The sequence below is a fragment of the Chrysemys picta genome, chromosome 1, assembly GCF_011386835.1.
Source record: "Chrysemys picta bellii isolate R12L10 chromosome 1, ASM1138683v2, whole genome shotgun sequence".
Taxonomy (NCBI): Eukaryota; Metazoa; Chordata; order Testudines; family Emydidae; genus Chrysemys; species Chrysemys picta.
Window position 1 is genome coordinate 333,813,599 of NC_088791.1, and position 13,295 is coordinate 333,826,893.

General features: G+C 40.2%; 1 protein-coding gene across 20 annotated transcripts in view; it reads left to right on the forward strand.

The window, feature by feature from the left end:
• DLG2 (discs large MAGUK scaffold protein 2) overlaps nucleotides 1–13,295 on the forward strand; it is a 1,449,438-nt gene that overhangs the window by 840,409 nt on the left and 595,734 nt on the right. For 2 of the 20 annotated variants that reach the window (XM_005287559.5, XM_005287561.5), the window contains exon 1: nucleotides 5,435–5,899. The exons of 15 other annotated variants lie outside the window; for them this stretch is intronic. In XM_005287559.5, the coding sequence (XP_005287616.1) occupies nucleotides 5,582–5,899 (318 nt within the window). In that variant the 5' untranslated portion in view covers nucleotides 5,435–5,581. Of the gene's footprint in view, nucleotides 1–5,400; nucleotides 5,900–13,295 lie in introns of those variants that run through there. 3 more of the 20 variants (XM_042855976.2, XM_042855977.2, XM_042855978.2) reach the window with 3 other exon arrangements.

Sequence of the window (13,295 nt, forward strand, 5' to 3'; positions counted from 1 at the left end):
TTGTGCAGCTGTTTCTACATACCAGCAGTCAAATATAGCTAGACTTTCTTTTTTTTTAAATGCATACTTCAGCAGTTTAAAAGAAACTAACAGGATGGTGCAGGGTCATGTTCAGTCCTCGTGGTCACACATCCCTCCCCCCCGCCTTGCATAGTTATGCTAAGGCTGCTACAAAGGCCATATAGCTGCTTTTGGGAATGAACATGATAATCGCTATTCCGGTTACTGGCAGTGGCCTAGGCATTTTGCTGGCCTGCCAATTTGTCTCCCTTAACACTGGGATGATGATCACAAAGCCCCGAATGAAAAGTGTTAGTCAAGAGAGCAGCTATTCTCTGTTGAAAGGGATCTGACTGTGGAACAGACTTCCAGAGAAAATCAGATGAATCCAGAGCCATCAATTAGGAAAGGCTGCAAGAGTTGACTTTGATAAAACGTTTCCACCAAAATCATAATGACCTTTTCAATAATCACCAACATCCTTCCCACCTTCAGCGCAAGTAAGTCTACCCTCCCCAGGCAGAGCTTTGTACACCTACAAAAGGGAACAGAGTCCATGAAGTCTGGTAGGGATTTAGATATTGCCAATCTAATTAACATTGGAAGTGTTCAGATGTCACAGCGATGAGCAGCAGTGCAAAACCATAAAATAGACAAAGCTAGGGGAGAGATTGAATGGAACAGTTGGCATTGGCAGGGGCATGGCCTAATAGGCCTTTAGGATCTCTAATTTGTGTTATTCTAGTTGTCTAATCTTGAACAAACTAAAGCAATAAAACAAAGCAGTCTCTCTCCCTTGAGAACTGAATTTATGAACTGCGTAATACCCATAGCCTTTGCTGGCCTGAAGCCTACAAGTACTATAGGGGACATTCCTGCATTGATAGTTGATCTAAGAAGTATTTTCACTACTAACTTCTATGATTCTCTGATATTTGTTGACATGAAATTGGTAAACCTAATGCTCTGTTCTGCACCATAGGCTGGCTTGATTTGATATAATTGACTGTAACATAATCATCGTAGTTGAGAGCTTTCTTTGTTCCATAGATGTAATAACTCCTCCATTTCTTTTTTTGTTCTTTCATCATGTCTTCTAAATTCTCATTCATTATGCTTAACCTTAGGGCATGCAACATACAGCTTGTGAATGGGCATGTGTGTGCTGTGTCACTGGCAGCTGCCCTTAGGAAGCAGTGACCTTGGGCATGCAGGGATGCATGGCATGCAAAGGGCTACATCTGAAATAGTTCTTTGAGACCTTCAAAAATCCTGTCCATCAGCTCTGGGACAACACAGAGGGCACCACAGAACTTTCTGTAAGAGTAAAGATTTGTTCTGCGAACTTTGAACAAAATTTTCCAGCTGTTTGCTGTGAACTAGTTTTCTGCCAGGCTGTGTACTTTGAAAGCAAAAGTGGCTGTAGTCCTGTGTGTCTCTCACAGGTGGGGAAGTCAGGGCTGGAGTAGAACCCCAGTCCTTTTGCTCCAAAGCAGCAAGTCTGCATCACTTGTCCTATGGGAGATCTTGCTTAAAGGAAGCATTGTCTCCATTTTATAAATGGGGGAAAGGGAGGGGAACTGAGCCACAAAGATGAAGAGACTTGCCTAAGGTCACATAGGAAATCTACGGCAGACCCAAGAATTGAGCCCAGGTCACTTGAGTCAGTCTAGTGCTTTAATCAGAAACTGTTCTTCTGGTCCCCCTCTCTACTTAGACTGTGCTTCCTTTAGAAAAAAGAAAAAGTAAGTTTGACTGTCTTGAATAGGCATGATGTCACGTTGATTACGTCTCTTCTTGTTATTTTTCTATCAAAATATTTTTAGAACCTGGAGGACCTAAATAACTTGTAAATATTATTTCAAGCTATGGTCTATCTTGCATTTATTACTGTTCTTTCATTGTGTATTTTTTATGGTTACATAATGTTGCATTCTTGGTTGGAGGGGGAAATCTGTTCCTACATCTAAATCATCTTCACCCATGCTTCAAGCTTCCCTTTCAAAACTCTATTAATAATTTTTTGTTTTCCACATGTATATGTTTGCCCAAAGCAAATTCTTCTCAGCGTTTATTTTTGGTGTATGTGCAGACTTTGTATAGCCCAATTAGAAGTATACTATCAACTAAACGTTTTCAGTCCATTTATTACACTGCCTTAACGTCTTTAAAACCAAATCAATGATATTTTCCATGCAATCAGTATTGGGTCAAACACAGTTCAGAACGTATAATGCATGATATCCAGTTTTGTTCTGTAGACCAGTTGTTTTTATTAAATCAGCATAATAGTTGGACATGTGTACTTGAACAGTGCACTAATCCAAATTAATCCAAAAATGCATATAATCCCATAGTTAATACAATGGTTCAATTACAGCTGATGAAATGGAATTATGTTTAATTAGTGTATCTGTAAATGCTTTTTTTCCATTGGTTAAATAGTTCATACATGTATATCTCATTTGTATAAGCATTTTTCAGAAGTATAGCAATGGCATAGAGGCCTGTATCAAACAAGGAGTTTAGTGGTATCAATTTGAAAATAGCTTCTCTTGTATGCTCTAATATAGGAAATAATCTCAAATAATATATTGTATTAGTTTTATTAGTAACTATTTCAAAGGCTTTTGCAGTTAATTCTGTATTTTTAAATCTTCTTCAGGATTATCTGTGTGATTTAGGCAGTTGTGTGGCTAAAATCCCTGCACAATGCTTTAAAATGCAGGGATTATGTTTTTTTTGGTTTGTTTTTTAGTAGCCATGTTTGTAAATTAGTTATTGTAACATCATTTCTGAGACCTTTTCTACCGTTTTTAAAAATAAATATGTTTGTTGACTACCTTAATGCTAGTCCAAATGATTCTAAACATTTTTTGGTAACAAGCTGTAAAATGTGTAGATGCAGATTATTTGGAATGCACAGACTAAAAAACTGAAGTTGCACAAATGTACTCTCTGCAGCCGATTGGGTGTATTGTTGCATTATACCATGCCACCAGCTGGCAGACAAACTATGAGCCACATTTTGATCTTGTCCACACCACTGTAAATCAAGAGTGATTCCAAATTTACAGTGGTGTAAATAGGATCAGAATTTGGCCTTGGTAGTAGTTTTTTTTTTTTTTTTCTTTTCCTAAAAGTTTCCCACTGAACTGGTATATCTGAAATTAACACTGTAGTCAGAGCTGTCCCTTGGATAGGGCGAAACGGGGTGACCACTCCAGGCCCCGCGCTTTGGGGGGTCCCGTGCCCCCGGGGTCTCGACTGCCGCTCTGGGGCCCCGCTGCCGATGCAGAGCGGGGCACCCAAGCTGGCGGGGGCTGATTTGTCCCGGGCCTGCGCCCCGCTAGGGATGGCCCTGACTGTAGTGCCCTATTATAGAAGCAGCCCCTCTAGGATAGGGTTGCCAACTTTCTAATCGCACAAAACTGAACACTCCAGCCCTGCCTCCCCACTCACTACGTTCCCCCTCCCTCGGTGACTCGCTCTCCCCCACACTCACTCACTTTTACTGGGTTAGAGTAGTGGGTTTGGGTTGGAGTTGGGGTGTGGGAGGGATCTAAATGGGGGTGTGGACTCCAGGGTGGGGCCAGAAATGCGGGGTTCAGGATGTGGGAGGGGGCTCCAGGCTGGGGCAGGGAGTTGGGGTGCGGGAGGGGGTGAGGGCTCCGACTGGGGGTGTGGGCTCTGGGGTGGGGGTGGGGAAGATGGGTTTAGGGTGCAGGAGGGGGCTCTAGCTTGGGAGGTGGGGGCCAAGGGATTCGGAGTGTGGGAGGGGGCTGCGGGTTGAGGCAAGTGGTTGGGGTGCAGGGGGAGTGAGGACTCTGGGCTGGGACTGGGGATGAGGGGTTCAGGGTGTGGGAGGGGGTTCTGGGCTGATTCAAGAATGATCTAGATTTTATTGCTGGAGATGGTTTTCATCGGTTCAGGGGTTAGTTATTAGGGTTGCCAACTTTCTACTCGTACAAAACTGAACACTTTTGCCATGGGCTTTCTCTGAGGCGCGGCTCACGTCATGCCCCTTCTCTGAGGCACTGCCCCCCCCGCTCACTTCATCCCCCCTTCCTCCGTCGCTTGCTCTCCCCACCCTCACTCGCTCGCTCATTTTCACCGAGCTGGCTCAGGGGATTGGGGTGCAGGAGGGTGTGAGGGCTCCGGCTGGGGGTGCTGGCTCCGGGCTGGGGCCAAAAATGAGGAGTTCTGAGTGTGGGAGGGGGATCAGGGCTGAAGCAGGGAGTTGGAGCGCGGGGGGGAGGGGTAAGGGCTCCGACTGAGGGTGCGGGCTGAGACTGAGGTTAATAATTGGGCAAGAGTGAAAATTATTGCATCAAATTATTTTTTTTTAATGATTTGGTACTGTGATTCTTTTCTTAGTTAAAATACTTTAAGATAGAGTCATCATGGTCTTATATTTGAATTTATGGTAGCCTTTGAAATGCTAAAACACGCACGTCATTTATGAACTGGATACATTTAATTTCTTATAGTGAGAGACTAATGTAGAATTCTTTTGAAATTTTTACCCCAGATCTCCTGATGTTTAATTCCTCTGACTTCAGTGGAGTTTTTCCTGATTTACACTGCCATATGTGAGAAGATGATTAGGTTCAAAATACTTACAGAGCAGGGTACAACATAATGTGAGGTGATGAAATCATTTCAGTAAGCAAAATTCAAGAATTCATTTAAAATAATGCCTTATTGACCCAAAAGGCATTCACAAGCAATGAAGGAAATAATTTCCCCTCCTCCTCTACTCCTCCTTCATCCCCAACATTTAATTATGATTACAGAGAACTTTCCAAGATACATGTGCTGCTAAGCATATGCATGCCCATTTGATAAATCTTTCCTAAAAGCTTCAAGTCAAGACCTTTAATTTTGTATTTTAATCTCAAGTGTAGTTTTCTTATGTTTATATACAGTATAGAATGTATCTTACAGTTCAACATTTAGTGTAGACAATATTCTTCCTGAACTCATTATCTATGTCCTCTACTGCTGGAATTTTGTTGATAGGATCTTTTTAGGTAGGCAGAAAATTAGTCTTATGTCTGTTTGGTTGGGGTTTTTTTTCTTCATTCTTTGGAAAGGTATAATTTTCAATAGATTTTGGTTATTTACTCTTATTTTTACTGTTTTCAGAGGAAAGCATCCTGCTGGTAAAGCTTACATGTAGATCTGCTTCAGTACATGCATGTGTGTTGCCAGCATAGGCTAGGAAAGTGCTAAATTAGAATGAAAATTGCAAGAGTATTTTTCCACTATGGTTTGTCATCCAGAAATGGGTTTGTAACACAGTGTACAGCCTTGTATCCCAGCTGTGTGGAGCATTGATTGCTTCTGCCTGAAGCAGGGATGCTGTCAAGTTGCTCTGTGAGTTGAGTCATCTATTGACAAAGAGCTACCAGCCAGCAGATAATGCTGTGCAGCTCTGCTCTCTGTGCTCCCACGATGCACTGCTTATAGCAGCTGTCAAAGATTCTGAAGGGTCCACAAAAAAAGGACTTTACATCTGCTAAGAAGAGAAAAGCTTTTATCAAAGCTGGCCAAGGGAAACACTAGACATCAGTACAACATGAATGCATATCTTACTAAGCAACACAGCTGCTGCAGGGGGTCTGATGGGATGGATGCTGGCAGAAGTTTGCCTTCATTGATGAGGGATGCCCACTGCGCCTGTGGTTGGCAACAGAACCCTCAGGGGCTCTATTATAGTTCTCAGACTGTGCCCTCTTCAGGACCTGTGGGTCTGATCCAAAACAGGAGTAAGTGTATTACTTTGTGGGACAGTGTGCGGAAGAGCCCCCATAAAACTCTGGCTAAGACAAAGGGGACCACAGGGGAGTGGTGGTCAGAGTGCACCTGTCCCCATGGCTGGTGCAACCCAGTACAGGTGAGCCTATTCTTGTAAGTCTAAATGGGTTAGAAGACTTTCAAACAACAAAATAAGGATTTGCTGTTGTTGGCAACTTTTCACGCTGGGTCTTGATTATTGTTTAATGATGGCTTCTGGAAGATTTTATGCGGGGCAGTGTGTCAGTTTATAATGTCTGTCATTTGAATCCTGCTTCTGTGTGGTCTTTGTAATCCTTGGGGTTCTCTGGGAAGAGTTTCCTTTTCATACTGCTTTGTCTTTATAAATACAACTTCTCTAAACTTCCTATTACATTGTAGTTATGTTTAGAAGTATGATCTGTTTTAGCCACCCCATGGCTTCACAAGGATTGTATTGTGCATGCTTCTTTGGAGAGTTTGTTTTAATTTGCTTTTTCAAGCTAAATAATCATATGTTTTTTAAATAGGGAAAATATTTAATACATAAAAATAAATATGGAAGGTATGACTAATTTTTCTCCGACCCGCCCGCCTGCAAGATCTATTTGAAATTTGTTAAGTATGTATGAAGTAACTGACTTTAGCTTTCATTTTTGTACTGATTTAATTTTTCAAATGATAAAGTAGTTTTATTTGAAGTTTAAAATATACTAGTGTCCAGAATTTGTAATTACTTGAGTGTAATTATTCTTAGTTATAATTGCTCCCAAGAAAACAAAGCACTATAAAATGAAATTCAGTGACATTCATATGGTTGTTAATATTAAAAAGCGTTAATGCTTTGTCCACTGATGCATGCATTTTCACGTCTGAATCAGACATTTTAATCTCATTCAAAAGCTCTCGTATTACACCAACACCAAACACTCTCATTTTCTAAAATAGTGGATTTTTTTTATTTAACTCAAATGGAAAACTAGGGTGTAATATTAAACTGAAATACTCTAGTAGTTATTGGGTAAAGCTTGCAATATAGTCTAACTGTCCATAAAACACATCGAACGAAGACGTGCTCTGTTTGGAGAATAAATCAATTCTCTGATGGAAATGGTTTTAATATGTTTTTCACAGAACAGGAAACCAATAAAGCACTGGGTCTTCTGACCGTGGGGCTACACTTTATCTTCCTCATGATCCAGAAAAGTGATGCATTGTTTGCTGCAAGTGATTTTTATATATGTAAACAAGCTCTATTTTAGCTTTAAACCAATTTTATATTGAAGGACTAAGATTTTTGCTTTTGGATTTTTTTTAATTGACCGATAATACACACTATTCTAAAAATATATTATTAATTCTCTCATGTATCATGTACCAAATTTATATGAATGTTGCATACAAAATAAGCTAACATGAAAAAATTACAAAGCAATATCACTAGTTAGTGCCCTTATTTTGCAGAAAAATTTTGAGAATTTAAAAAAAACCACACACAAAAACCATTGTTTCAGTGAAGCAGAAATTGTATTCCTTAATGTGTTTTTTCTAAAATGGAAAAAAGTTGAAAGAAAAAACTATCTCATACTAGCAACTAGTTTTGTAAGCTAAGTAAGGTATAGGATATGCAAAGGGGACAATAATGCTGTGTGTTCTTACTGTATTTTTTAAAAGGTACCATACTGGTCACACTTAAAAGATCACTCCAGTATATGTACTTTACTTTTATACAGTTGTATGCATGCACAATATAATAGTATACTTGCATATTTTCAACACCATTATATGAAGATACAGTAAAATAACCCATTTCAAGCTTTGCACAAATAGGTCTTTTTATTTTTGAATTGTGTATTTTAAACTTCATCTAGCACACATTCTTATTGTCTGAACGCACTTTTTTTCTTTGTTGTGTTTAGCAAAGTGTCCTCACTAGTATTTACCTGTAGTCATCTTAATGCTTGTTAGCAAAAAATTCTAGGGAAAGGTAATGTTCTGTGCCTACATACAATGGAAATAGATTGATATGGTTACTTCCTCCTAGGATTTTATTAATCCTTTGTGTTCCTTTGTATCATACCCCTTCTGGACAATCAGTTTCCTTTGACCATCTCACCCTTTCTCATTCAAATAATAATCTCTTTACTTTTGTTTCCTCTGTGTAAAGCGAGCATTGTGGAGAGAGTGAGACGAGGAGGGAGAGTATGTAAACACACTGGGGTTATGTCTACATAGCACCTAGACACCCGCAGCTGGGGCTTGGGTTGCGGGGCTGTTTCATTGCTATGTAGAATTCCAGGCTTGGGCTGGAGCCCGAGGACTTGGATCCTCCCACTTTGCATGGTCCTAGAACCCGGGCTCCAGTCCAAGCCCAGAATTCTACACAGCAGTGAAATAGCCCCACAGCCCGAGACCCAGGAGCCCAAGGCCGCTTGCACTGGCCAGCCACAGGTTTTTCTCTGCTGTGTAGATGTATCCTGGGAAGGCTTGCTTTTTGACCAATGTTGAGATGGTAATACTGTTTGTAACTGTTGTAAAAAGCTGGTAGGATGGGGTATCATCCCTAATATGGATCATTTCTGAAGATTAGCTGCATTACATATGAATAAGAGATGCAATGTACAGCAATTTAATAACTAATCAGAGAAACTGCTATTGGTTCTTTCATGGATACCTTTTAAATTGCCACTAGTTTCAGGGTGCAGGTTAAAATCTGTAGGTGTCATTGAGGGACTCACTTAGGACACTGTCCTTTGATTTGGAAAACAATCTTATTCAATCTCTTTTTAAAGAAGGCTTAGTTCCTTTTTGTTTAGCAGCAGTAAAGTCATGTTTGCAGTGATAATAGTTCACAATAAAAATACAATGAGAAATATAAAGAGCATAATTAAAATAAAAAGAAAATGGTTCTAAGTTCAATTCTTGTATATAATGTATTAGGGAGAAGATATTTTAAAAATGTCTAATATAAGTTGCCACTTTTAAATATATCGTATTTAAAGAGAAATGATGGGAATCTAAACTTCAGTCTCGATAAAATTACATCAACTGAAAGAAGTAATTGTTTAGGAAAAAAGTGGTTCCCAGGAGGTGCTGAGCACCCTTGTCTTTCTGTGTAAGTCACTAGGAGGTGACCACTGACTTCAGATGGAGTTGAAAGCACCTAGTACCTCACAGGTTCCTCAGTTAGCATTACAATAACCAACATAATGTCAGGCCCTTGGTTCTTTAAAGATACATTTGACAGCTTTTAGAATTTGTCAAAGACTCAAAAGGGACCTGAAATGATAAATGAGCAATAAAATGTAGAGATGTATCTTTTTTCCAGTACCTTCTCTAGTTCAGAGAAGTGCAGTGAGTGTCCCTTCAGTGAAATTTTTTGTTCTAACCTCAGAAGTTTTGCTTCACTAGGTTTTATGTAAGCATTTTCTCTTCGTTTTGCATTGAGTTTTGGGATGAAAACTCCCTAATCTCAAACAGACTTATTTGAAATCACCAAAATTCACTTAATTTTAGAAACCTTGTGAAACTAAAATTATTCAGGAGCTAATGCTAATCCCAGGTTGGAACAACCACTAGTGCCCTTGTTGCCAAGAAGGCTAATGGCAGTTTGGGCTGTATAAGTAGGGGCATTGCCAGCAGATCAAGGGACGTGATCATTCCCCTCTATTCGACATTGGTGAGGCCTCTTCTGGAGCACTGTGTCCAGTTTTGGACCCCACACTACAAGAAGGATGTGGAAAAATTGGAAAGAGTCCAGCGGAGGGCAACAAAAATGATTAGGGGGCTGGAGCACATGACTTATGAGGTGAGGCTGAGGGAACTGGGATTGTTTAGTCTGCAGAAGAGAAGAATGAGGGGGGATTTGATAGCTGCTTTCAACTACCTGAAAGGGGGTTCCAAAGAGGATGGATCTAGACTGTTCTCAGTGGTTCCAGATGACAGAACAAGGAGTAATGGTCTCAAGTTGCAGTGGGGGAGGTTTAGGTTGAATATTAGAAAAAAGTTTTTCACTAGGAGGGTGATGAAGCACTAGAATGGGTTACCTAGGGAGGTGATGGAATCTCCTTCCTTAGAGGTTTTTAAGGTCAGGCTTGACAAAGCCCTGGCTGGGATGATATAGTTGGGAATTGGTCCTGCTTTGAGCAGGGGGTTGGACTAGATGACCTGCTGAGGTCCCTTCCAACCATGATATTCTATGATTCTGTGATTCTAGGGGTGGCCAACCTGTGGCTCTGGAGCCACATGTGGCTCTTCAGAAGTTAATATGCAGCTCCTTGTATAGGCACTGACTCCGGGGCTAGAGCTACAGGTGCCAACTTTCCAATGTGCCAGGAGGTGCTCACTGCTCAACCCCTGGCTCTGCCACAGGCCCTGCCCCCTCCCCTGCTATGCCCTCGTTCCTGCCCCTCCCCCCCAGAGCCTCCTGCATGCCATGGAACAGCTGATCAGGAGGTGCGGGGAGGAAGGGGAAGGCGCTGATCACCGGTGTTGCCAGTGGGTGGGAGGCACTGGGAGCAGGGTGGGGGTTTTGAGGAGGGGCTGCTGCCGTATTACTGTGGCTCTTTGGCAATGTACATTGGTAAATTCTGGCTCCTTCTCAGGCTCAGGTTGGACACCTCTGCACTAGTGTTACTAAGCCAGAGTATGTTTTCCATGACCTACTGGCGCTTCTTCTAGTGAAAAGGAGTGCTTTATTATCAATTTAAATCAGAAGCTAGGAAATGCAGAAAATTCTTAAGGGAAGCAAAGGGACACAAGAAATCTATGGCCAGCAGAGTTATGGTCAATAAGAAGGTTTTTTTTAAGTGTATTGAGAACAAAAAGAATGGTGTTAGTCCATTACTAGATGGAAATGTAGAATTTTCAGTAATAATGCAGAAAAGGCATATGTTCAATAAATATTTCTGTTCTGTATTTGGGAATTCATGTCACTTTCCATTCCAACTAGTATCTCAGGAGGATGTTAAACAGCAGCTACTAAAGTTAGACATTTTTAAATTGGCAGCTCCAGATAACTTGCATCCACAATTAATGTTGATTTTTCAATAAGTGTTGGAGTACCAGGAAAGTTCCAGAAGACTGGAAGAAAGCTAATGTTGTGCCAATATTTAAAAAGGGTAAAGGGATGATCTGGGTAATTTTAGGCCTATCAGTGTGACATCGATAAATGGCAAGATAATGGAGAGGCTGATACAGGACTCAATAAAAAAAATTAAAGGAGGGTAATATAATTAATGCCAATCAACATAGGTTTATGGAAAATAGACCCTCTTAAACTAACTTGATATCTTTCTTTGAAGAGATTACAAGTTTGGTTGATAAAGCTAATAGTGTTGATGTAATATTCTTATACTTACAGAAGGCATTTGACTTGGTACTGCACAACGTTTTGATTAAAAAAACTAGAATGATATAAAATTAACATGGGAGACATTAAATGGATTAAAAGCTAGCTAGCTGATAGGTCTCAAAATGTAATTTTGAATGGGAATCCTCATCGAACTGGTGTGTTTCTAGTGAGGTCCCACAGGGATTGGTTCTTGGCACTACACTATTAAACATTTTTTTTTATGATCTGAAAGAAAACAAAATCTGAAAGAAAACAAAAATCATCACTCAGAGTTTGCAGATGACCCAAAATTTGGGAAGGTGGTAAATAATGGCGATTTGATAATGATAGTTTTGGTGCAAGCGAACAATATGCATTTTAATATGGTAAATGTATACATATAGAAACAAAGAATGTAGGCCATATTTACAGGATGCAGAATGCTATCCTGGGAAACAGTGACTCTGAAAAAGATTCAGGGGTTGTGGTGGATAATCAGCTAAACATGAGCTCCCAATGCAATGCTGTTTTCAAAAAGGCTAATGCAATCCTTGGATTCATAAACAGGAGAATCTCAAGTAAGAGTAAAGAGGTTATTTAACCTCTATATTTGGCTCTGGTGCAATTGCTACTGGAATACTCTGTCCAGTTCTGGTGCCCACAATTGGAGAAGGATGTTGATAAATTGGAAAGGGTTCAGAGAAGAGCCATGAAAATGATTAAAGGATTAGAAGACCTGTCTTATAGTGACAGACTCCAGGAGCTCAATCTATTTAGCTTATCGAAGACCAGGATAAGCATTGATTACAGTGTATAAGTACCTACATGGGGACCAAATGTTTAAGAGTGGGCTCTTCAGTCTAACAGAGAAAAGTGTAACATCATCCATTGGCTGGAAGTTGAAACTAGACAAATTCAGACTGGAAATAAGATGTACATTATTAACAGTAAGGGTAATTAATCACTGGAAAAATGTACCAGAGTTTGTGATGGATTCTCCATTGCTGGCATTTTTAAAATCAAGAATGGATGTTTTTCTAAAAGATAAACTTCAAGGAATTATTGTGGGGGAATTCTATGGTCTGTTACATAGGAGGTCAAACAAGATGGTCTCAATGGTCCCTTCTGGCCTCGGAGTCTATAAATCCATGAATTTGGACCTTGAAAACCTATTCTGATCCCTTCAGGGATGTGGATTTCAGCATGAAACTGGCAATAGTGCTATCAAATATCTTCAGGCATTGAAGGTTTGCAATGCCATTTTACTTAGTAAAGGAAAATCATTTCTCGAATGCACTAACTTTTTTTTGACTCTGTCAGTAAAATACCGGCAGTCGATAAAGAACCACCATTTGACATAATATTTTTTTTTTACTTTCTAAAAGCCTTTGACAAAGTCCCTCCATGAGGAAGCTATTAAGTAAACTAAATAGTCCTGGGGTAAAATGGAAAAATTTGACGTGGATCAGAATCTGGCAAAGAGGGAGAAAACAAAGAGTAAGAATAAATGATCTGTTTTCAACACAGCAAAAAAGTTAAGTGGGGTGCTCCATACTTGGTTCAATGATGCATAATATTATGTATTCAGGGGTGTGTGTGAGAGAGAGAGAGAGAGAGAGAGAAATACTCCAACTAGTAGCTGATGATGGTTGGGAAAAAATATCCCCATGAGCAGGTTATTCCATATGGTAATGGCCACCGTCAGAGACAGGATACTGAACTAGATGGATCCCTGCATGATGTTTATATTCCAAATGCTGTTACTGTAAATTTACCATCATTCACCAATGGAGCCTTCTGGTAGCAGCACAGACTGCACATTGTGATTTCCCACTGAGCAAAAAGATGCAAGAGGAGCCAATATTTCCTTTTGCAGGGTGATTAATGTTGTCTTGTAATTCATAGTAGGGTTTTTGTTGTTGTTGTTGTTGTTGTTTTTGTTAAGGCCAGAAGGAGAGACCATTACCATCTACTAGCCTGAACTTCAGTATAAAATGAGCCACAAAATCACCCGGTGATTCCTGACTGAAGCATTGAGCAGCAGACTGAGAATGTTCTCTTCTGGATGAACAGATAAAGAAGCAGAGGGAAGGAGATGTTAAAATCTGCTTGTGCCCCATCAGCCTTCTGTGAAAATTTGGCACACTGACTCCCATTTGGCACTCATTCTTGATAGTTACCATAG